This window comes from Brachypodium distachyon, chromosome 1, assembly GCF_000005505.3.
Source record: "Brachypodium distachyon strain Bd21 chromosome 1, Brachypodium_distachyon_v3.0, whole genome shotgun sequence".
NCBI classification, from domain to species: Eukaryota; Viridiplantae; Streptophyta; class Magnoliopsida; order Poales; family Poaceae; genus Brachypodium; species Brachypodium distachyon.
This window is the reverse complement of record NC_016131.3, coordinates 3,556,987-3,582,517: the sequence shown is the minus strand read 5'-3', so window position 1 is coordinate 3,582,517 and position 25,531 is coordinate 3,556,987. Positions and strand designations below refer to the sequence as shown.

Below are 25,531 nucleotides of genomic sequence, written 5' to 3'. Positions count from 1 at the left end.
TCACACGAAAATATAGGTATGTAGTACATATCCATATTTACACTATAAATGAGCATTTCATAGTGTTAAAAAGGTTTGTCAAAATTCACTGGTTGTCAGTGGCCCGAGACCCACATTACTGGTTGAAACTCCAACAATTCCTTCTTCTCCTTCAAAAATTTGTTGGTGTCATTTTTGTTATGAGCATCATTGTTTGCCTGCTCAAAAAAGAGAGGGATACAACATGAAATAAAATCTCTCACGATACCATTTGCCCAGATTTATGGTTGAAACTTGAAACGAACATGACATCAAGGGAAAAAAATTGGAAAGAAATTTAAAGATATTTTTTTAAGAAAGCATGAAGTAAGTCGAAAATATTACTGTATAAGGTTAACTTGCGATAGGATGGGCATTTCGTTCGGTCATCTTTGACATGAAAAGGACGAGTTTACAAAGAAAACATGAAAAGGATGGGGAATTCAAGACGATAAGAGCATCTCCAACAGATGATGTAAAATAGGGCACTGAAAAATTAGGATAGGACACCACTTTTACAGTTTTTCGTGCCCTAAAATAGAAAAGCCATTCCAGATGATGTAAAATAGGGCACTGACAAAAATCAAGATGATGCAAAATAGGGCACCACATATGGCAACACTTGACACTTTGCAAATTCACACACATGTGATGAACATAAGAACCTAGATAGTTGACAAATAATCACACAAGCATATGAATAGCATAATCAAGATCATAGCTTCATCATCCGAAGCACATATGAAAGGTCAACAACTCACAAACGTAGTTCACACGATCACAAAACATAGATCAAACATATCACAAAGGCATAGTTCAAACATAGCACAAAACATAGTTCAAACATCATTTTGTGGATCCCCTTCCTTGCCATCATCGGCTCCTTTGCCTTCATTGCCTCCATTGATGGGAACGTTGAATGAACCCATTCCATCACCCACGGTACCTCCATTGAAACCACTTGTGGAAGCTCTAAATGGAGGGATGGGAGCAACCATGGACACCATGAATCCACCCATGATACCTCCAATGCCGCCCATGGTACCTCCAATGCCACTCATGCCTCCCATGGATCCCATGCCACCAATGGTACCTCCAATGCCACCCATGCCTCCCATGGATCCCATGCCACCGATGGTTCCTCCAGTGCCTCCCATGGATCCCATGGATCCAATGCCTCCCATGGATCCCATGCCTCCCATGAATCCATTCATCATGTAGCCTCCCATCATGCGTTTTTGTGATACTATTTGTTCGCGCATCAACTCAACATACTCTTTTTGCTTATCATTAAGATTGGTTGTGTCCATAAACATGAAATTCTTCTCTTGCTCCATGAGCCGTGCGGCCTCCTCCATTGCAAGCTTCCTCTCTTCCACCCACACCCTTCTCAACTCGGTAGCATTCCTCTCCTCTATTTCCTTGCTCCTCATCAACTTCCTCTCCTCGGCATAATCCTTCCTTGCATTGCAAATGGCATCCAATGACTTCTTTATGTCATCTTCATCGGACTTCTTGCCCTTATTCTTGGCCATCTTCCTCCCTTTGGGCCTTTTTGATGTTTTTGCAACCGAGTTGGGTGTGGGGCTTCTTTTCTCTTCCTGACTTGATACTTATCATCATCAACATTGGTTGCATCTCCTACCGAGCTCTTGGTAGCTCTCCTTGGCACTTCATACATATCACAATTCCTCCACTTCTCATCATGCTCAAGCTCGGCCCAACAATGAGAGAAAGTGAAAGCTTTGTCGTGTACGAGCTTGCCCTTCTTGTTCTTCTTGGGCTTTCCTTTGAATGCCTTCATTGCAATATTAAGCTACATACATGAAGAGACAAGAAAGTAATTAAACATACGTACTTAGACATGCAAAAGAGAACTTTTAAGACAAGGTAGATAGAAGGTATAGAACATATTACCCTATCACGATCATTTGTACCACTTGGGTTCAATTTCTGCACATAAGACAAGCATCCCGACCACTTTTGGCAATCCGTAGAAATTGTGGACCAACGGTGCCGAAGAGAAGTCGCCGTCCGCTCGTTACCACTTTGGTTGTGTTCATCGAAGTACTCTTTGATCCTCACCCAATAGAGATCTTTGGGCTGCTCGGTACCCACGGCCGCATCCATGCCAACCTTCTTCCATGCCTTCACAAGCAACAAGTCTTCGACGGTGGTGTAGTTGGCTGTTCTCCCCTTCGTCATCTCATCGATGAAACCCTCTTCTTCCAAGCCACCATCAAGTTGAGTCTCATCCACTTGAGACTCATAATCTCGAGATTGAGACATGTAATCATATGAACCAATATTCATATTTGCCATGAACTCATCATCGTCGAAGCTACAATATCAAAATTGACACTCCTCATCGCCCAAGCTATACAAAATTGACACTCCTCATCGTCCTAATGGAGAAACAGAACACAGAAAAAATATTTTACCTTCCGGACATTCCATCGAACACGTTGGGGGCGGCTGACGGCGTCACCGGGGTTCGGCCGTCGGTGTCACCGGCGTCACTTGCCGGCGACGCGGGTGACGGTGGAGCGGTAGGAGGTGCGGGTGGCGGCATGAATTACGGCGCCGACTCGTCGGCGGTACCCGCCGGCGCACGGCCGCGACCCACGGCCGCCTTCCTCTTCTTCCCTGATTGTTCGGCCGCTAGCGTCACGGCCCGTTTTCCTTTCTTGCTGGGCTGCGGCCGGGGCATCTTGGGTGTTGGCGTGGCCGCCGGTTGCTCCATGGGCCGTGGCGGCGCCCACCGGCCGCGGTGCGCGCTCGCAACTGCGGTGTAGGTCGGGGACAGGGGAGTGGGGGTCGGGGCCGGTGCGGCGGCGGCGGCGGAGAGACCCGTCAAGGCAGGCGGGGGCGGTGGAGTCGGGGCAGAAGAAAGCCCAAGAAGAACACGCCGCTGTTGAGGATGATCTCCATGGCGTCGAAACACCGCCTTGATTGCCGTGGCCTGCTGCACCTGTTGTTGAGTCTTCGTCCTCGCCGCCGACTCATCTCAAAGGTACAGTTGGTCAAGCTACACAGTCGTTGGCTATTGATAAACCTATCTTCAAGGCGATATGGGAGCCGCCTAACCCATCTTCTCTAGTTTCATTCCTCGGTTTTTTTCTAACGGATCTATTCACTTCTTACTATCTATGTGAATCGTAGAAGTACCCTGCCCATTCTGAAAAAAAAAGAATTTTTTTGAAAATATTCATCAAATTGTCACGAAATACAACTTGCCCGACCAACCAGATCATCACACATTCAAACGTAACAAGAGACACGAATTGAAACCTAGATCTAGATTCTCAGTTGTTGTACATCAAAACCTTATGTAGAGGACGTTTGATATCAAAACTTTCTACAAAGACTGCCGTCGCCATAGGAGGAACACTTGACAATCGCTGCCACCGCCATAAGAGTGAATGCCAAGCGTTGACGCCAAACCCTTTCCTCTTCGGATTCTCAGAACCACGAGTTCTTTTCAAAGCGAACTAGGTGATTCCCCACGCGTTGCCACGGAAAATTCTATTTGCATAGCGGAAAATCCTATTGCATATTTGTAGAATTGATGTCGCATGATGTGCATATTTGTAACCAAAATTGATGATGATAATAAAAATGATCTAATGCAAAAGAAATATGAATATTGTAGAACCATGGTACTTGTGAATTTTTTAGGTGGAAAAATCTTAGGTGATAAAAAATTGAATTGCATAAGGTGCCACCAAAATGAATTGCTTGTCGGGTTTCATGATGTGCATGATGTGTATGGTGATGTGGGTGAAAACTCTTAGGCGATAAAAATTGAATTGCATAAGGTGCCACCAAAATGAATTGCTTGTCGGGTTGCATGATGTGAATGGTGTGGATGATGATGTGCACACCTTGCATGTGTAGTTTGCAAACACTAAATGCACCTTAGTGGGGATGTGGATGCATGGTGAGGTGGATGATGATGTGGATACATTGCATGTCAAGCTTGCAAACATTTAATGAAAATAGTGGGGATCACCTTTATAGATTATATAGATATACAAACCAGAAGAGGTAACGCCTCCCAGTCCATGTATATTCCATTTTTATTTTTATTCTTCTCCATTTTTTTTGGATGAAAAGGAAAAGAGCATAGGAGAAGACGGGTAGTACTCCTGCCATGGCTCAACAACGGTCCATTTCCCCTCAGACGGCCCACACACCACAGGAAGAGGAGCAGGCGCGAGGGTTCCCATCGAGCCGTGCCGGCGGCGAACCTTCGTCCTGCGTGCGGCGCCATGGCCTCGGAGCAACAGTCGCCGCCAGAAGCCCGACCTCTCCCCAGTACCACCAGCACCACCACAATATTCGCGCTTGACCAAGGCACCTTGTGCGAGATCTTCCTCCGCCTCCCCTCGCTCTCGAGACTCGTCCGCGCCGCCTTCGCCTGCTGCACCTTCCTCGACGCCGTCTGCTCGTCCCTCGCCTTCTGCCGTCGCTTCAGCGCGCTCCATCAGCCCCCACTCCTTGGTGCTTTTCACAGCACCGATGTGATGCCCACCTTCGTGCCTCTCCACGACCGCTCTGACCCGGACCTCGAGGTAGCCGTCCGCGGTGCTGATTTCTTCCTCACCAGTCTCCCGGTCCCCGATGCCGACGAGGAAAAGGTCCCCGTCTACTCGTGGGACATTTGCGACTGCCGCGATGGATTTGTCCTTCTCAACAACTGGAGCACCAATCAAATGGCCGTGTACCGCCCGCTCGCACGGGCTCTGGATCTCTTCCCATTCCCTCCTGATGAGGAGTGCAAAAGCGTGCTCACTGAGTTCCACGTCTTCTCCTCGGAAGAAGACCACGGGTCCTTCCGCGTTCTGTGCGTCTCTCCCGAAAGGTCCGTGGGGCACGCTATTGTCTTCTCATCGGACACCAGGAAGTGGCAGATTTTCCCTTTGGCAGACATCAACGGCTTGCGTCCTCGGAATGGTAAGCTAGCGAATGGATGCATCTACTGGATCTCAGGAACTGAGGCCCGTGTGCTGAATATCGGTACAATGCAATTATCTCAAATGGATCTGCCACGCAGGATAGGGGATGTAAGATTGAGAGCTGGTGAGACCAAGGATGGAAGGCTCTGTATGGCCGGTGAACCTTTTTGGTCATCAGGACCCGAACACTCACTTGTTGTTTGGTTATGGAGAGCCGATGATGATGGTGTTGAGAAATGGATGCTGGACAAGTCACTTCCGTTGTAGGAGCTTGCTGAGATTGTTCAGTGTGAATTTCATGATAATGTTGAAGTTGGGCTGCATGTCGTGACAATTATCGATGGCTTTGTGTACTTCTTTGCTTTTTATGGGTATGCCAGCGTCAGCCTTCAACCCGCTGGTTCCTCTCCGTCTGCCTGGAAATAGCAGTGCTGAACAAGCTTGGTCGTATCCGTTATGCTCCTCCTTATCCTTACATCATGGCGTGGCCTCGTTCTTTGGTACAAAGCAAGGTGTGCCTCGACTCAAGGTTGACTAGGAGGTTGAAAGTTATTGTTTTTTTAATCTTTATATTAAGCTAAGAACTTTTCTCTTGCTATGATAGTTAGATACTCATCTAAAGAATAAATCAAGATAGCAAGGTCCTATTGAGAATTGCAAATCATCCGCATACCTTTGAGCATACTATCAATCACACTCCAGTCTACATATTGGAATTGCCTGCAGAATATTTCCAAGTTCTCTAAAAAAACATGAGTAATTTACTAGAGATCCCTTCAAAGAGTAGCCAAAGATATCTTGTGACGACGTAAGAAGTTTCATATATCCAAATATGTAAAGGGAAGTGCTTGTGTGCTCGCCCCCCCCCCCCAAAAGAATTGCACAAATCTTAAAGCAGCTGACATTAGTTAACACTTAACACTATGGGCAAATTTGTAAATTAGAGAATCCGTGGATCTGAAATTTGGGGGATTAGACGTCGCTAAAGAATGGTGGGTCTTTTTGGGCAGTTAGCACGATGGAGGTAGTTTCAAACCTCGGCTCTCATTGTGACGGTGAGATAACTTCTTCCCTTCGTGCCTAGGGGAGAAACAATTCGGCATCCGTCATGTGGCAGTGTTGCCCCTGGTGAAGTGGTGTGAAGGTAAGCCTGGTCCATGTCGTGCCGTTGCATCCGCAGCTGGTATTACTGACCTCCATGCCAGCGGGGCTGTAGAACTCAGCGGCTGTGCCGATGGCCGACCTACTGCAGGATGCCATGAACTTGAGAGCGGCAAAGGCCTGAGGTCGAAGATAGCTCCTGCCAAATTCTGGTTGGTTGCGTCTAGAATGATGGATCTCGAAATGACCAGATTGCCCTTACTAAAGAGATGATTAAGGGGATGGTACACTTAATCCCAACCTTTGATTTGCTTTGAAATTAGTGCAAATATTTTTTTCCGGAAAGCACAGCACTTCCCATATGTAAAATAACATCACAATAGAAGTTACAGAAATCGAGAAAGGTGGTCGTTTATTTTTTAAGCACAATAGAAGTTACAATGTCATCCCCTGCCGCTTCTTCTTTTTACATAAAAACTTCTATTAGATAATTACCAATGGCAACGCCAGCACATTGCAGTGCTATTCTTGTTTACCAGTTACCACTCTCTCGGACCTCAGTCATCATCTTCGTGTCCATCATTCTCCTCTCACGTTCACTTCAGCTGCTCGAATGATGCCATGGCTGGTGCGCCCAACTGCCCATGGGTTCACGTGTGCATCCTCCCGCAAACTTTCTTTGTCACACTCACCTTTCCATGCAGAAATAATTCTTCTTTGGTACAATGCAGAGCAAGGTGATGGACTCATGTTGCCCGATCAACTGGGTTTGCCTCGTCACTCCTGCTCAAGGGCATGCTTGTAGTGCTAGGCGCTTAATCACACGGTTTTGATGGTTTGTAAGCGTGCTAACCCAACTTCAGGCCTTCAGCAGAAACTAGAAAGGCAGGTTGGGTTGGTTTGAGTCGGGGGGGGGGGGGGTTCAATGCCTGCGCAAGGGCATGCTTGTAGTGCTAGGCGCTTAATCACACGGTTTTGATGGTTTGTAAGCGTGCTAACCCAACTTGAGGCCTTCAGCAGAAACTAGAAAGGCAGATTGGGTTGGTTTGAGTCGTTGTGGGGGGGGGGGGGGGGGGTTCAACGGACCAAACTGGGAACAAGCTTAGATAAGACCAATGTGAACATGGAAAGAAAGAAAAGTCCAAATATATTTTTAAGGTGAAGTGAGTGAGTTAAGGTGAAGTGGAGCTCTGCCAAACACACGCGAAATGAGAAGGAGACAATGATGCCGAGGGAGCGTGTGGAGAAGAAGAAGTCTAGAATGGGAAAGTAAGAATTCCTCGCAGTGGAATAGCATCAGCGAAAACTAAAATTGTGAATTGGAGTAGTTGTGGCGCAGCAACTGACAGTGAGGTGGATGAAGTGAGAAGGACAAGCATCAACTGGCCGAGGGGTTCGACCTGAAGCCGCCTTGTAGTTTTACGCCAACTTTTGGGGTAGTATTGGGTGGACTCGAGAGTCTACTCTCAATCAATCACTTTCCTCAGGGAGCGGCTAACGATATTGAGTGGTGATTCATTATCTAACGTTTAGCGAAAAGTAGAAATAAAATAAAAACAGTGTTAGACCTCCAATGGAAATAATATATGGAAACACTTAGTTTCAGATTTTTAATATTTTGTGTAATTTAAGTCGAGGAATGTGCAAATTTTTCAAAGATGTGCAACTCGATTGACTCCGAAATAACAATTTCTTGGACAACAAATGAATATGAAATCTGCATTTTATTTTTATTAATTTACGGTCGTGTTCTTTTACCAATATAGAGTACACTTGACAATAAGATATGATCACATATGTTTTACATAGCGACGAAAATGTGCATTCGTTTGTTTAGGGGCGGAAGTTTTCAAAAAAATTAGCTCAAATGGCATTCACACATCATAATTTTCCTCTGTTTTATACTTTTATATCATCTCTTTTATTCTCTTTTGATGCAGATAAGTTCATCTTCTAAATAAGCTCAAAGGAGATATAGAACGGCTGCAGGGGACGGCCACATTTGTACTCTAATGGCCTGGTGGTGGAGATCTTGTCTCGTCTGCCTCTAGTCTTTTTGCCGCTTCAAATGTCTGCAAGTCTGGGCTTGCCTTCTCATCTGATCCTGTTGTACCGAAATCGTAAGCCTGGCACTGCATCTTCCCTGCCGTGACAGGGAAATTGACGCAACTCTGAACTTCGTATCATGTTATTATCATCGTCGATTTATTTATTGCAGTCGTATAAGTAGAATCATTATGATTTGCATTAATCAGCAGACCAAAAATCAATGGTCCGGTTGTCTTCCTCTGGGTGGTTTGTGTGGTGTGTATGACAACATTGTCCACTTTAACTAATAAGACCGCTGTTAAAACACATGATTTAATGAAAACGTCGTCACCTTGAATTTGGGTGGCTGATGTGGCTTTTACCTCAACTGAATATTATACATATTTTGTTAAACATTATATGCAGAAATAAAAGCAGACCTACCCTAAAAAAAGTCGATAATCGAGCATGGTAATGTTTTCTTCTTCGAATTTTTTTAAGCATTTCTGTTATTTTGTTTCATTCATTATGCACTGTAAAGCTACATAATCAGATATGGAGTATAATCGACTAGATTTCGTTTGCTCGTCTGGTTCTGCAACAAGCTACTGTCTGAACCTCAAAATTTCCTCGTCTGTAAGCGAAAGCCAATCACAGAGCAAAAACAACGGTCGTAAAAACAGTCACTTGAAACCAAACCGGACGCAAGCAATTCTGAGATGGTAGATTTTAACAAGAACAGATCCTCGATGGAATCACAGTACGTAGCAGCTCCGAGCCATTGCTTATTCCACAGCAGAAAATCAAGCCAAAAGGCTAATTTGAATTATTGATCAATTGTTTCCCACAAGAACTTGGATTTGGTGCCGAATCAATTCAATCAAACCAAGAAATGTTTCGGCCGAAAGATCGAACAACGCTGATCGATCATGTTCTGCACTTCTACCACTACGATCAAGTGCCAAGGCCCTCAGCGCAAAATCGAGGGAATTGGAAAAACACAAGAACTCAAGAAAACTAAATAACTACGGGGTACTAATCGAAACGAACCAACCGCGACAGGAATCGGCTGCAACTTGAGTTGTTTTTCGATTCTTTTCTCTTGCCGGCGTCGAGGGAGCGAGCCATGCCGGCCTACACGCTGCCGTTGAGGATGATCTCCGTGGCGTCGAACACCGCGCTGATCGCCGCCGCCTGCTGCGGCTGCTGCTGAGTCTTCGTCCTCGCCGCCGCTGATGCCTCGGCTCCGGTCTTCCCGGACGAAGTGGCGGTCGCTCCACCGCTAGGGCTCCCGCCGTTCCCGCCCGCGGCGGCCATCGTCGTGTGCGGGGGCTTGTAGTAGACGCGCGCCGTGTGGGGGCAGTGCGTGTAGGACCGCACGGCGACCCGCGCCGCCATCTCCAGCACCTCCGCGTACTTCCCCATCGGCATCTCCTCCTCCTCCTCCTCCTCCTCCTCTTCTTCCCGGACGAGATCGAAGAAGACTTCTTCTCCTTCGAAGAAGAACCAGCTAGCTTGTATTCGTCCAAGAAGATCGATCGAGGCAAGAACTGCTTCTTGGTTTCTTTCTCGCAAGTGCCAATTGGGGGCTTGGGGCTGGGGGGCTTTCAGAAGATGGATCGATGGAAGTGAGCTGATGGCGTAGCCGTGGTATTTATAAATCCATCGAGGTGGTGATTTGGAGTCGGTTCGCGTCTCGAACTCGGAGACTCAGCGATGGCGCGTGGACGCTACGAAACCTGTGTATTACTATGTTTGCTGCCGTTTATTTAGGGAAGATGCTGGATAGACAGGGGAGACCTCGTTTCGGACGAGGTAATTTTCTGGATCCATGGGGAAAGTTCAGTTTAAAGCTACCGCAACTCAAACTTGGGGAGAGATGGAACATTCTAGATGTTATCGAGAAACTTCTAGAAGATGGACATTTATTTAGGATTTATATATTTTTTCGACGAACTATTTTATATTTATTTTGAACAGGCATCTTTAATCATTTTTTAACTTTTGTGAACTCGTTTGAGTGTAGATTGTTATATCATTTTGCATGAACACGTTTCGACCAAACATGTTGCTTACATGATACTCCGTGTGAGGTTAATATTCACATATACCAAGGCTATGCCATCGTTTTCCCGTGGTGAAAACGTCTGTCAAATATATGTTTTTTTGCTTATTTTTTCTACGAATCGATCTTATTGCAGGAGCATCATGCCCTTCGAGGAAGGTTCCTCAAAAAAGAAAAGGTTGATCAAATTGTCACGAATTACAACTTGTCCAACTAGCCAAATCATCACACATTCAAATGCAACAACAGACAATAATCGAAACCTAGATAAATCGATGAACCACGGACAACATTAGATTCTCGATTGATCGTTGATGTACATATGTAAATGTGAGTGCCAATATTTAAACTTGAATAGATCATGGGATGCAAACTCAAAATAAACAAATGCACCCTTGATGTTTAGCTAGAAAGGGACACAAAAAACTCAAGTTACCCGGGATCCCAACAGCTGCATCAGAGCACATCGTCAGTGCATTTCTCCACCGCCGTTGTCGAGGAGAAGGCGTCGATCTCTGCGTGAGGATAGTGGATAGAAGGTAGCATAATTTTACATATCTACCTTTTTTGTTCGTGTTCTTTTCAGTGTGATCAGTACCGACTCCTTAAAATTTGCTTCTTGAATGCGAGTAAACTACACAGCTATTACTGTGTGGGAGATGTTAGGTTTTTTTTTGTTTTATTAGTTTAGTGAAGGTAGTTATATTAGGATCTCGGAAACACGGATCCTGTGAAAAATCGCTGGTCGGTTACCTCCGGATACTCAAAAATAAGTATATCCCCTACTTAGATAAAAAAAAGGAAAAAAATAGTCCCTTGCTTACGGACGTTTTCTATTTTTAAAAGTAAAAATAAAAATCGGATACCTGAACAGATACTGGATACACTCGCGATCCGTCAGGGATCCCGAAATTTCCTAACATCCCTGGATCGATTCCTCTTTCTCTCGTCTCACCTCCCGTCTCCCCCGACCTCCCGAGCCCCGACCTGGGCGCCGTGCGGCCCGTGCGCCGCCACACTGGAGAGGACGCCGGCCGCCCCTGCTCCTGCGCCACCATACCGGAGAAAATAACCAGCCGCCGGCCCGCCGCTCATCTGTTCGCCGTTCTTCGCCGAGCACCTGTCTCCGGCGTCCGCCGAGCGCGAGCAGCCCCCTCCGGCGGCCGGCCGGCAGGTGCCGCTCCACTGTGTAGGACTGCAGGTCAGTTTCCCCTGTCTCCCCCAGTCCCCCTCTAGCCCTCTTCCCTCCTCCCATCTCCACTTCTCCGTTCTCCCTGTTCCGCCCGGGCTGAACACCTCAATTGAATTTTAATTCCGTTGCGTCCTTCAACTGTGATGGACAATTGGGACTATTAGTACGGCTTAGTAGACAATGGCGACCAATTTCAATTTAGTACTTCCTCTTCTTCTCCTGTAGGTAAAAAATGGCTACCAGTTTCTCAGGGACAGAGAAACAGAGGAATAGTGGGTTCCAACTTGACAAGCTGTGATTCACATGAGCTCATAATCTTTTTTTACTAGGGCCTAGTGGCACTTACTAATTTACTAAATCGTTAGCACTTGGTAGCTAGGTGGAGAACAGGCTGAGGGCTGCGGAGCCTTTTTTTTGTCAACAATCATATCACAGTGACCCTATAGGCCTACGCTCCTATGTACCAAGTGCTAATTTTTCTGTATTATTAATGTTTATTATATATATACAAATGTATCCCCGTATCCGTGTTTTTGGAAAATTGTCATATCACAGTCCGTATCTGTATCCGGGCATCCTAGATTAGAATTTACTGGGTGCTTTTGGATTGCTGGAAGATCCAATTGTTCTGGTCTTCACTTGGACTGAGATTGAGCCAAAGGGCATTCACCTGTGGCTTGTGGGGTTGGATTTCCCAGAAAATAGATTGGAATTCAAATATTTAGACTGGGATCTTATTGAGTTGCACAAGTTTAAACCTAAACCTCTGTAGGTTTGGTGAATGGGATTAAGAATGGGGATTAATGTATAAGAACTAAAAGCAGGTCAGAGGGGCCTACTAATCATGTTAAATCTTCTTAGGTAAAATGGATTCTGTGCTTCCTTGATTCCAAATATATGAGTTGATTAGATATGTGAAGAAAACCTTACCGGAGGGATCACTTTGGGTGCATCCTTCTGTGTAGCAAGTTTGGGGATGTGTAATTTCATTTTATGAGTGGAAATACAATTTTAATTTCATTTTATGAGTGGAAATACGATTTGGGGTCTTACATAGTACTCCCTCCTTCCATAATTCTTGTCGAGATATTACATGTATCTAGACACTTTTTAGGAATAGATACATCCATTTTTGGTCAAATTTGAGACAAGAATTATGGAATGGAGGGAGTGCGTCTGATCATTTCACTGTTATAAATCTGGTTTATTCATACAAATGAGATTTGCTTAAGTCATTTCGTTGCCTTCTTGCACCAGCCTGTAGATCTACGTTGCAGGGATACGCCAGAGACCTGCCGTATCTGTGCAGAAAATGGCCCAGAACGGGGATACACACCAATACGGCTGGAATACTTGTGTCCCGTGCCAGCCCCTTTTCCCGAATAAAAATAAATAAAAACGGCTCAGATGTGCACAAGATATTTCACGAGGCCTGTTACAAGAGTAGATACTTTTTGATACTTTTTGTGTTAGTATTTAAATTAGTATTCCTTCTCTTTCATGTGGTAACCTGTGGCAACATTTGACAGAATGGTATCAAAAGACAAAACGAAGGTAGATTTATTCCACGAGAGAAGAACATGTGCCTGCCTAAATGCTGCTTGTGGATTTAAGTTAGTGTTTGCTTTCGAGTAAAATACACCACTAGTCCAGAAACTCGGAGCAAATGAACACTTTAGTCCACGAACTCAGAAAACGCACTTTACTTCCCAGTTTAGGGTGTTCGTGGACTAAAGTGTTCATTTCCTCTGAATTTATGGACCAGGGGTGTATTTTATTCTTTGCTTTCTGCTCCTCGTGGGACACTATTAATTAGTTAATTCTTGGCATGCATTTCTATGGGTTTTTCTTTTCACTGTATTCCTGACTGCATGAGTCTGCATTCCTCTTCTGAATCTTAATTTTTCTCTGATATTCTGAAGCAACCCCCCTGCTGACCAGCATTTTGAACTACAATTGGGATAATGGAAACTGACAGAAGCCGGCTCAATCCAATGGACCCAAGAAGAGCTCGCTTTCCCTGTTGCATAGTATGGACTCCCATACCCTTCATCTCATGGTTGATACCGTTTATCGGTCACATTGGCATTTGCAGAGAAGATGGCGTAATCTTGGACTTTGCTGGTCCAAATTTTGTGTCAGTTGACAACTTTGCCTTTGGAGCAGTTGCGCGCTACATTCAGATAAATGGCGATGAGGTTTGTACCTGTTGTTTATACCATTTCTGATTTAACATCCAAAGGTTGGACCATACTATTGCTCATAAGAAATTTTTTCATATGTAGTGCTATAAGCTTCTTGGTACCGACTTAGAGTTGACATGGGACGACACGCTCAAGAAAGGCGTGCAGGAGTTCCAGAACAGGAACTACAACCTGTTCACCTGCAACTGCCACTCTTTTGTGGTGAACAATCTGAACAGGCTCTTCTACTCCGGCCATGAGAAATGGAACGTAGTCAGCCTAGCTGCGGCAATGTTCCTACGGGGTCGCTGGGTGAGCGTGGCATCTGCGGCGAAGGCCCTCGGACCGTTCGCCGTGGTGCTCTTCCTTGGGGCTCTCCTTGGCGGTACGACGTTCCTGGTCGGCCTGCTTGCCTTCGTCGCCTTAATGACCGGCTGGTTCCTTGTGGGTACTTACTGCATCAAGGGCCTTGTAGAGCTGTAAATGGAGTACAGTACAGGGTACAGGGATCTCCATTTCTGCATCTTCTTGTATCGCTAAATTCTTGACAGGTTTCTGTACCTTGTACATCGGAATGGTTTCCGTGGGGCTTAAACTTATCAAATCCAGATGGTTTTGACTTACTACCAGTTAAGTTCTGCAATCTATGCCGATATTTCTCACACTTCCGTTTGTGCTATCCCTTCAATCTCTACGGCCGGGCAGGTCCGCCTCCCTTTGGTCTGCGCCTCGTTTTCCTGGGTGTGTGCTCCTCTCTTGGGGCGGTGATTTGGCCTGCTGTTGGCTGTGGTTTCGTGGAGAGTGGTTTGGGGCTTGCTGGACGGAGAATTGTGTTCTTGGGGTCGCATTCTTTGTGTGCGCGGTGGGGGCGGGGAGGCGTGTGCGGTTTAGGTTTCGCCGCGGGTTCAGGTGAATCTTGCTGCCCCTTCGATGTGCTCTTTTTCTCCGTCTTTCTGTGTGTGTGTACTGTGTTCTTCGCTGAGAGAATTTTAGATGCAGGTTGTTCTGGTGGTGGTTGTTCGTCCATTGCGTTCGCCCCCGTGTGGTCGTGTGCGATCTACAACCGGTTGTTTGGGCCGAGCAGGTGCGGGATCTTGATTCATAGCCGTTTCTTTTATGGGCTATTTTTTATGCCTGCAGATCCTTGGTTGTAGGTCGTTGATGGCCGATTTGTTGCTGCGTCGCTCCATTGGATTTCTGTTCGTCCTCTTCACCGCCTCATGAGGTTCGTGCTTTTTCCTTGACCGTTTTTTCTGCTGTTGCTGCGCTCTTTAATTTCTTGTGTGGTCCGTCCGTGGTGATGTTTGTTTTGGTTTGTTGGGTGTGGCTTTGCCCTTCCGCTGCATGAATGCTTGCTGTCTTCTTCAGTTCTTTGGGCGCGTCTTAGTGGTCAGGCCGCATGGGTGGTGTCGCTTTCGGTTCTTCTTCAAGTGCTGCCGTGCGTCGCCGTCCTAGGCGTGGTGTTTTTCGGATTCGCCGAGTGGCCGTGGTTCTTCTTCCGCTGGCAGCACTTGGCGTGGTGTCAAGCGGCCTGGTATGGGGCTTCGGTGCGGTCCGCTGTTGTTGACATGGCTGGTGGTTTGCTGTCCTTGTGTTTGTTTCAGTGGGACGGCTGATGCTTGCAGTCGTTTTTGGGAAAGGCTTTCCTTCCCGATTAGTGTTACTGGTTGGTTGTTATGTCCTTTGCCCGTTCTGCTGGTATCTTCGTCGTCGTCTCTTCGGGCTGGGGCTGTGCATGGACTGCCTGTGATTCCAGACAGTATTTTGGCGATATTTAGGCAGTGTTAATTCAAAACTGCAATAAAAATGGACATCGGATCAAGAATTGTTGGATCAAGGCTGGTGGAGGCGAGATTGGTAACATATAGTTTTGATTGTTAGTTCGTTGATGGCATCAAAGGAAGATCTCATGAAACATCTCATTGCTACTCATTGCTATACATGGAACATCTCATTGCTACCTGTGTAAACTGGAGGAGCTGTGGAGCTGTTAGCTTCTTCCTTTTTTTTTTCAGAACGTTTAGGATCCGAATCTTTAATAAAAACAGGTACTCGTAGTAAATTTGCATGAACCCAATTATCCTAAAAACCAGTGCTTAACTAAATTGCCAAACTCCTATAGAGGTTTCAAAGAGTTAAGAATGATTAGCACCGAAATCCTTTTCCGGTTTCTTTTCTGATATCCAGGTAGCAACTGGCAGTGAGTTGGTGAGGATTAATTAAGAAGGGCTGTCCAAAAGAAATTAATACATTTGTTTTAGCAAGGGCAGAATAGTACATATGCTGTTCTTGTGGCATGTCCATGTAGTAGAGGAAAGCACAGGTTTCTTGACCATTTAGAAAAAAAGTGCTTTATGTGTCGATACTCATCTGGTAGTTGTTGGTAGCAGGTGCAACCATGGATCATTATGGTATAAATTATTTTGGCACAATAATAATTGGTGTGGCCACTAACTCATGTGTGTGTGTCTAAATGAATGTCTATTTGGCGAATTCTCTTGATGTAACCACTAGAAAGATGAATGCAAAGGCTGCCTCTCCCAACCTAAACGGCAAACATCACAAGGAAACAGGCTGACTAAAATCATGTTGATGACTGACCGGGTAGTTATAAAAAACTTTATTTTGATGGTGCGGCAGGGCACGCATATATGTCTAGTTTTTAGACTTTTGGTAGACTTTTGGAGAATGCTTCGCTGGTGTATGGCCAGTGGCGTAACAGGCGCCGACACGTGGAGCTGGACCCACACGTCAGTGACTTTGCTGTGCGTCATCGGAGCCGCGTGCTTCAGTTACTGAAAGGCTGACGGCCATGATGGGCCCTCCCGTCGATCCGATGGCGGAGGCGTCGCAGAGCCACCACGTGTTGCCGGCCATGACGTGCGGCGCAGCCTGATGGAGGTGGAGTCCGGTCCAAGGAGCAAAAGACTAAAAAGGGGGAAAATAAAAAAGACGAAGGAGAAAACAAAGGGGAGGGGCTATTACCATTTTCGAGCAGGGCAGTAAAACAAAATCCTTCGCCGCCGCCGCCGCCGCCTCGCAATCGCCTTCCAACCCAGCAGCACCGGCCATGTCCCTGTCAGCTCCGGCGAAGCCGCTGGGGCAGAGGAAGCGGACACTCAAGTCTTACACCCTCAAGGGATCTGATGTGGTCATCAAACGTGAGCCGCTCCCTGGCCCCCAATTCTCTGATCCTTACTATAATTTTGTTTGTTCATCGGGTTTGGGTTGTCTTTTTATGTCGGATTGCTCTAGTTTTGATGATTTTGTGGTGCGGTTCTATGTTCAGATGTAGAGTAGAATCTACACGCTCGTGTTATGAAGTGGAATCCCTTGACCACACCTTTTGGTGCTTCTAGGAAAGAAAACATGTACGAGGAAACACTGCTTCATGCATGTGTTAGTTGATACACCTTTGCCAAAATATTACCCTTCCGACGAACCACTGTTGATCCCTTTGATATGAGGTATGCCTAGATAGGAGAAAGGGATCTTGCCAACTTGTTCATGTGCTTTCTCCATAAGCATAGCCATCCCATCTGCAATAATGTGAAATAGTAGCGGTGAAAGTTGATATTCTTGTCTGACACCTTTAAAATTGGGGAAATGTAGCCCAGTCTAATAATCACTAAGCTAAATAGCCACTCTTCCCTCTGATAGTTTTCATCATCCAATCATACCATTTATCCCCAAAGCCCTTGGCATGCATCATTTGATAGACATGGTCATATTTGACTCTGTTACATGCCTTCTTTAAATCAATTTTAGCAGCAATCTACTTTTTTATGATATGTTTGATGAAAAGGAGTATCCATTCCTTGATATGTCTTTAGTGGAGACAATCTTAGTGTTAGACACCACCTTATGGTCATCAGATCCAGCCTGTTTCCCAAAACATTAGTAAATATTCTATAACTGACATTTAACAGACAAATTGGTCTAAATTCCTGAATAATTCTATTCTGGCATCAGCCATATTTGGAATAAGAGAGACTCCACGGTGCAATCTCTGTATACCCGGGCCACCAACATGGGGAGTACCATACAACTTCAAATAATTTTTAGTTTATTCCTGAAATGTTCGGTAAAACACAATTGTCAGGCCATGAGGACTTGCAGCTTTATTGTGTTTCATACCAAAAACAGTTTCTTTGATTTCTTTCATGGAAAATTGAAAATTTAATAAATTTCTTATAAATTTCTTTTGCAAGGATCAAGTTGCTCACATTTAGTATCATCGATCTTAATCGATGTCACCTTAGGTAAATAATTCTAGAATCCAGTGACATGTTTAAGTATATTTGGATCTCATATGACATCTTCACAATTATTCTGGAAGACAACCATGTAATTCCTTTGCCCTCTCCTACTAGCTTTGAGATGGAAATATTTTGTATTGTCATCACCTTCATTTAGATCTCTATGGCTCCCTGTCTCCATTTAAGTTCCGCATCTCTTAAAAGCTTTTTCAAAGCCACATAATATTCATGTTTTTGTTGTTTCTCCCCTATGGTTACGGTTACTGGTGGTAATTCCCTTTGTTTGTCCAGAATATCTAATTTTTCAGGAATACCCTTCTTCAATTCAGGTGACACCCTTTGAGATGCCTTCTTACTCTTCTGGCTTTCTCTTGCGACTTATCCACATCTTGTCTACAGAAAGTTGGAGCATGCCTGCTTTTTTTAACCAGATCATGGAATCCCTCATTCTGTCTAGTAGTTTTCATATCTGAACACATTGTTGTGTGGGAGTTCAATTTCAAGTGGCTAGGACAAAGGGTACATGGCCAGAAAGATCTCTCTTCAACCCTGTTACGTACTGTAGCTAGGGACAGCTTAATTCTAGCCAATATTGACCAAGACTCTATCGAACTTCTCAAAGTTGGATCATCCTGGTTGTTTTCCCATGTACCCTACCTGTAGAGTGACTCTTTTAGACCATTAGTCTTAATGGTTGAATTGAATATGTGCCCCCCCCCCCCGGGTAGTATACATGGTTTTTGTTTTATCACTGGTTTTCCGATGAATATGAAAATCACCACCATTGACCAAGGGTTCTTTCTATTGCATAATTGTTCACATTCTGTCAAGAAACCCTCTTTACCTTCATTTTGAGCAGGGCCATAGATAACCACCAAATGGACACCTTATTCTATCAGTGCCGATCTCCTAGGTTAGATGAAGGATATTCATGCCTAAGAGGAGGCGAGCTGATTTCCCTCTAGGTGGAAGATGTTGCCAGCGAAAATAAATTTCTAGGCCTAGAAATGCTCTTAAGCTATTGGGAGGTGAAGTCTTGTTTCAAAGTTTCGTCAAAACCAATGAAATGGACCTCAACCTCCACCACCATTTCCCTTGGGAATCTTTGCAGTTCGAAAAATAAAATCCTAAATTGTACTTGAGTTTCCTGCCACAACATTCTTGCTATGTATGTGGTAGTCAATTCCCTTGATCACACATTTTGGTGGTGAAGAAGGAAAGTATGTACAAGGGACACTGCCTATGCATTTGTTAGTCTGTACAACTCTATCCCCAATTGAAAAAAAAAATACTCCCCTTCCACAACCGAGCCTTAATTTTGACATCTACAGGTATGCCCTTAGATAGGATAGGGGAACTTCCCTACAGTAATGTGAAAAATTCACTAAACAGCTTCACCAAAACAATAAATTTCATTTGTGTGAAAATTATTTTTAGTTGTGAGATTTGCTAAAAACAAAAACGTCAGATTCCCAGCATTTTCGAAATCATCCTAAGAAGAAAATGGTGTCACCAGCATACAAATAAGCACTGACCAACTGAGGTACTAGGCCTTTGATGAAACCTAGTTCCTGTTCTTTCTTCATAAGCACAGCCAGCCTATCTGCAATTACGTCAAACAATAGAATAGAAGTGTTGGACACCTTTATGTTTTGGATGTAATCCAAGCCTTTTTGCTAACCAAGACAAAATGATTACAGTGGGATGTTATCTAAAGATTGATACAGTACTACAGAATCTGCATTCTTATTTATATGATGGAATTCTTTAGTCAAATACGGAGTACATCACTGACAATAATTTGCCATCAAGTATCACCATCCACGATATCAATCCTAGGGAAATTAATCTCTCCTTGTGAGAACCCGGAATTAACTTCTAGACCCTCCCTGTGTTTACCTTCATCAGTCCATGATCAAGCTGATGAACACAGACAAAATGAGTACCATTGCACAACAAATTATAGATAAAATAAACTTTATTATGAATATGCCAAAGACTTACAAAGTGCAATGTCTCATGACATTAATACAATCAGAAATCCTCACTCATCGGGATCCTCCTAATAGGTGTAGTCAGCATCCTCATCTTCATAGAACTCCATCTCAGCCACATGCAGTTGAGGTAGTCCACATGACCTCACTCATCGGGATCCTCCTAATAGGTGTAGTCAGCATCCTCATCTTCATAGAACTTTGGATATCAACAAAATGCAATTGCCATGAGTACATTACGTACTCAGCGTGCCCCCTCGGAAAACCTGAATAACTACATGTATGGCTTCAAAGGAAGGCTATATGGTTCTTTTGCATAAAAGCGATTTTTATTTGAAATACAACCATATTTTTGATGAAAGCAGTCAATCCAATGATGTTCACCAACGACACCGGATAAGCGGTGGGATCCTCGTGACTCGGCAGCACAATTGACCTCTGTCGACCCAACACGCTCACACACCAACACCGAAAAATAGAGAGATGACAGGTAGATAACCCAAAGTTCCACTTCACTCGTCCATGACCGCGGACACGGCTATTCGAATAGTTTGACTCTGCAGAGTTTGTACACTGGACCCACATGAAATCGACGTGTTACCCATTGCTGTCCTTTGGCCAAAGTAGCAAATGGCATCGATTACGTGACCTTTCAATCAACGATCCTTGGTATTGTCTCAGCCCGCTAAGGTTTCCCTGTAGGAGGTGAGTACGTCCACCTGCTAAAGGTCCCTCTTGCGCCAAACACGGCCTCAGCCGCCAGGGATCGCATCCCCCAAGTCTTTGCAAGACCCACCACTTGGCCGAGACACCACCAATTCACGCTGACCTAGTTGGTAGACGCCAGGAAAATATACAGGGGGAAAGTGAAAATAATTAGGAGGGCGACAAATGAAGCGACTAGACATTTTGCAAGATCATCCTTAAGCCTATACTCCCTCCGTCCCATATTAAGTGACTCAAATTTGCCCAAATATGGATGTATCTCTACCTAAAAAGCGTCTAGATACATGTAATAGAAAGTCACTTAATATGGGACGGAGGGAGTAATAGAGGAGAAATAACCTATTTGTGGTTGAGCTTTGTCCTTTGTACTAGTCTAGGAGCTGAGCTTTCTACTAGTCTGCTGTTGTCACAATCACTTCTCAATTTTAGCTTAGCACTTTGAGCCCATGGTCATTGGCATGTTTTGTTTCAGCTAGGGGCACTGTTCTATTGAAGGCACCTGACTCATCGAAGTCACCATATGTGGCAAGGGTTGAGGCAATTGAGGCAGCAGGATCTCGGGGCACAAATGTGAGGGTGAAGGTGCGATGGTACTACTGACCAGAAGATTCTATTATTGGGCGGCAGGCATTCCATGGTGCAAAGGAAGTGTTCCTCTCTGGCCACCAAGATGTGCAGAGTGTTGATGCCATAGAGGGCAAGTGCAATGTTTACAGCTTCCCGAAGTATACCAAGCTTGATGTTGTCAATGATGAGGACTACTTTTGCCGCTTCGAGTACAATGAAGTTACAGGCAAATTAGTGCCTGACACTATAAGTGTGTAAGAACTTAAATCGACCTATATTTTTGGGGCATATGTTCATACTTCATATTTTCATTATTTTTGCTAGCATATTTGGACATCTCTTTTGACACCTAGGGTAGTTGAGCGAAGTATTCATATGCTTTGACCGCTTAGAATGAGTCATTATTCTTATGGTTTCCTATAGGAATTTGACCTATTTTTTCTCAAAAATCTCTTTATGCTCCCAGGTTGACAATATATAGTTTGTTCTCTCAGTACCATGAGAGATGGGTTTACAACGGGTCCTCTATCTACCAGCCTATATTATTGATTACGCCATTCATGATTGCTTGGAATATACTGCCTTATCGACTGGAACCCTAATAGTTATGTCCTGCCAGTGAACTCCGCACATGGTTTACCTAGTATTGCTCACTATTTTAAGTCTGAATTAGCAGACCGTATAACACTTATTGTACACCAAATTGTATCTTTTATCTCACATAGCACATTAGTGCTGGTTGAAATAATTAATTGTTTTTTCATCTCTTGTTTAAACAATAACAGGTACTGCAAGTGTTGGATGCCATGCAATCCCGATGACCTTATGATCCAGTGTGAGGAATGCACTGATTGGTGAGTTTCTCTATACCAGAATGGTAGCAACAAAGATAATATCTTACATTTACATAATTCAATGAAGGTATATGTTGAGATTTACTACCTTCATAAAACATGTTCCTTGCAAGCAAGGAAGCAGCTAAATCTTACATTGGTGGATTATACAACCGATCAAAGAGGATCTTGATAGTCTAAAAGGTTAGACTACCACTTATTAATGCAATAGATACTGGACATGAGAAATTATTTAAACATACTTCCCTATGGCTTAATAGGATTGATAGACCACCTATACAAATAAGACGCATCTTCTTTTCGGTAGCTCATCTCCGAGAACCTCTCAGTTAAGTGTGCTTGACTGGGATCAATTTGGGATGAGTGACCTCCAGGGAAGTTTCCATTGTTTTAGGTCATGCCTGTTTATACAGCCTTAGAGACAAAGTCATGTAGAACCAGAAATTTGTGATTGTTTTAGGTCTTGCATGTTTATACATCTTTAGATACCAAGTGATATGGGCGAAAAAATCTAGATATAGATGGTGATTTCATCTTGTGATATCCACCTGAGAGAGTTTTCCCTTTTAGTTATTGACCTTGTGGCTGATGAGTTATGTAAATTTACGGAGTTGCTGCAAGATCATATAGTCTTGACATAATAACATGCATTTGATGTCTGCAAGTAAAAAAATGTACGTACTCTTTTTAGTAGAATGTTAAATTACCAATTGCTTAATGGTTCTTCTAGATTCCAATAAGATAATCATGTAAAAACATTGCAAATCTAACCATTTTTGCAATTAGTACTATCTTTCAACATTAAGTTTTGTTTAGGAAAAAATGCATTCAACAGCAATTTTACAATATCTTGTTGATGTCCTGAAACATTTTTGCTAGGTTTCACCCTGCTTGTATCGGAAAGACCATCAAAGAAGCAAAGAAACTTGAGCATTTTTCCTGTGAAAGTTGTGCTGCTGAAAAGCGAAGGAGATTGAAAGAATCATCAGAACAAAAGATCGAAATTGTTCCATGATCCCACGAATATGGTCTGATTGATTAAATTCTTGTTGTGTTGATCTTAGTTTTTATTACAACAAAACTGGTGGTTCATGCAATCATCTAATTCTACTGGAAGCAGGCATAGATGATCTTGCATCCCCAACTATCTGCAATTATATCAATTATCTAATTTTACTGGTGGATCATCTAATTTTACTGGTGGGTCATCTAATTTTTAATGTGTATTGTTGGAGGGGGAAAAGGATTGTATAACACTAGGGCCTCTTTGGGATAACAAGAAATGGAAATTCTACCAAAACTTGACAAAGCTGATAACAGATGTACTATAAATGGAGAATCTAATCTTCGCACGTGCTTGTGAGCCCTAAATAAACCACCGCAATGCGCTGTTGCTCATTATCTGACCTGCAACTAATCCAACTAAACTGGTACATTCAGCAGGTGGAGTCGAAATGAGGGTGGAGCTGAAGGAGCCTTGGACGAAATTTACATCTCTTGCATGCGATGTGGTGATGTTCATTGCTGTTTCGAGTTTGATGTGTGCAGACATGGTAGAACCTGTAACAGTCTCTTCTAGTATCGGGAACACCCCGGTTTCTTGAGAATAATTATTTATGATCAATCAGATTAATTATTAGTTAGTTAATGAATAATTAGGCAGTTGGTTATGTAACTGTTCGTGTCACAAATTTTGGAAAATTTGGAACGTGAAGGCAAAAGTTTGAGACACCGATGCATCTATTGGTGCTTCTTCATCTTGTATAAATATCATCATCAATCAATGGAATAGAACACAGAGATTCATTCTCATTTTCATTCACAACATGTTATCACGCACGTAGTTCTACCATCACAGAGCAAGAAGAGAAGAAAGGTGAGAAACAATGGCAATCTATGATCTGCCTATAGTTCTTGTCGCCCTTCTCGAGTTCTATGGCCAAGGGTTCTATGGCCAAGGAGCTAAGTCGCCGGGGATCTTACCGTCATCGCCGCCGGTGGATCCCACGCCGCCGGACCCGCTCGGGTGGCCACAATGTCCGTCGCGGCCGCCGGTTCGCCGCCATGGAGACTCGCGCCGGCCCTAGCACGGCTGCACTGAGCCCCGCAGCGCCGGCCTCGCCGGAATACTTGTCGGCGATGGACTAGATCCTCACGGGCCCGGTGCCGCCCATGATAGGTGAAGATGAAGACTTTGCGGCCGCCCTTGCTCCGCCCCCGCTGCCGCTCTACTGCCCGGTACACGGGTACGGGCCGTGCCCAGCGAGGGACGGCACGGCGCCGCTCCTCCCGTCTCCGACTCCTGCGTTGGCCGCCGAAGCCGCTCCACCGGTCGCGGACGCCGGGCCTCTGGCCGCAGATGCTCCACCTCCGGCCTCCAACCTCGTTCCTCCGACCGATGAAGATGACGGCGAGGTCGTCGACGACGTCCACCCGGAGGCGAGGCGCCTCCTCCGCAAGTTTGCAGCCGCCATGGCCGCTCACCGCGCAGGGCCGGCCGGCGGCGGCTGGAATCCAGCGGCCCTCGGCCTCTCCTCCTCCAACGAGGGGGGGGGTCCTCCTTCCCCTAGGCGCGCCGGCGAGTGGGGTGGGCGGCGGCGGGATTTGGGGGAGCAGTGGCGGCGGCGGCGGCACTGGGGCGGGGTAACCCTAACCCTAACCGCCTGCCCCACCCCCTTTGTAACCGCGCCCCTCGGCCCGACCTGGGCCGGTCGAAAGGCCGCCGAGGCCCAGGCCCACGCCCCGAGCCGCTTGCACGCGCGCGCCCTCCCCACTGGCTAAGGCCATTTTGCAGAAAAGCCCGGAACTTCCGGCTATTTGCGAATTGGTCCATATATCTATTTAATAGTTGTATTTTACATACTTATAGGTCCCTGCACTTATATTTATTTAGATTCCAGTGGTTTTTAGGATATATTCCTATTAAAGACATATTCCTATGTAAATGTGAATGTAAATATTATCGTGTTCAATGTGTTTGTATAATATACATCCGCTATTACATGTGATATTTACACTTTGCAATTGAGATCTTTATTTCTTGCATTTTTGAGAGTTTTGCTTGAACAATTAAGTCCCAAGAAGGCACAAAAAATGCCCAAAAAATTGACTTGATTCAAGAAAAATCTCCATTCGTGATAAACAAAATTATCACCATGTGACTACCTCAATTTAATATATACGAATCACAAGGTACTATAGACTTTCAATAACGGTAAAACGATATATTGCGTTGAATGTTTCGTGGGAACATACACCTTATTGAAAGCAGCGAATTATTTCGCGTAGTGCTGAGAGGTCTACATTGTGTGAATACGCACAATGACTCCTTCAACGTGCTCTTCCAATATTAAATAACACAAGGTGCTACAGTCTTTCAATAACGGTAAAACGATATATTGCGTTGCATGTTCCGTGGGAGCATACACCTTATTGAAAGCAGCGAATTATTTCGCGTAGAGCTGAGAGATCTACACCAATAAATCGGTGATTATCTTCAAAGTTTTATTTGAGGTCTACACTATATGAATTTAACATTGATTAAATTTCATGCATTTTATTGCAATTTACTTACAACAATGACCAC

The 25,531-nt window shown here is 44.6% G+C and overlaps 2 protein-coding genes across 5 annotated transcripts; one reads left to right on the top strand and one right to left on the bottom strand.

Annotated features, from left to right (window-relative positions):
* Positions 1-857: 857 nt before the first annotated feature.
* Positions 858-1,553, bottom strand: LOC104581951 (uncharacterized PE-PGRS family protein PE_PGRS46-like). The gene has a single exon (XM_010231147.1). It carries the CDS (start codon positions 1,551-1,553, stop codon positions 858-860), a length of 696 nt encoding a protein of 231 aa, XP_010229449.1.
* A 9,512-nt stretch (positions 1,554-11,065) lies between these two features.
* LOC100844398 (protein RTE1-HOMOLOG) lies at positions 11,066-23,763 on the top strand. 4 transcript variants are annotated; one of them, XM_024461069.1, is made up of 9 exons: positions 11,066-11,371; positions 13,285-13,560; positions 13,648-14,454; positions 14,545-14,629; positions 14,700-14,770; positions 14,914-16,706; positions 20,997-21,345; positions 21,877-21,945; positions 22,825-23,734. In XM_024461069.1, exons 2-3 carry the CDS (start codon positions 13,327-13,329, stop codon positions 14,026-14,028), a joined length of 615 nt encoding a protein of 204 aa, XP_024316837.1. In that variant the 5' UTR covers positions 11,066-11,371; positions 13,285-13,326; the 3' UTR covers positions 14,029-14,454; positions 14,545-14,629; positions 14,700-14,770; positions 14,914-16,706; positions 20,997-21,345; positions 21,877-21,945; positions 22,825-23,734. The 4 variants fall into 4 exon arrangements, with proteins under 4 accessions (XP_024316837.1, XP_014752379.1, XP_014752377.1 ...); XM_014896893.2 differs by lacking the exons at positions 11,066-11,371; positions 13,285-13,560; positions 14,914-16,706; positions 20,997-21,345 and having other exon boundaries at positions 14,030-14,454; positions 23,386-23,763; XM_014896891.2 differs by lacking the exons at positions 11,066-11,371; positions 13,285-13,560; positions 14,914-16,706; positions 20,997-21,345 and having other exon boundaries at positions 14,030-14,454; positions 14,539-14,629; positions 23,386-23,763.
* The last annotated feature ends 1,768 nt before the right edge of the window (positions 23,764-25,531 follow it).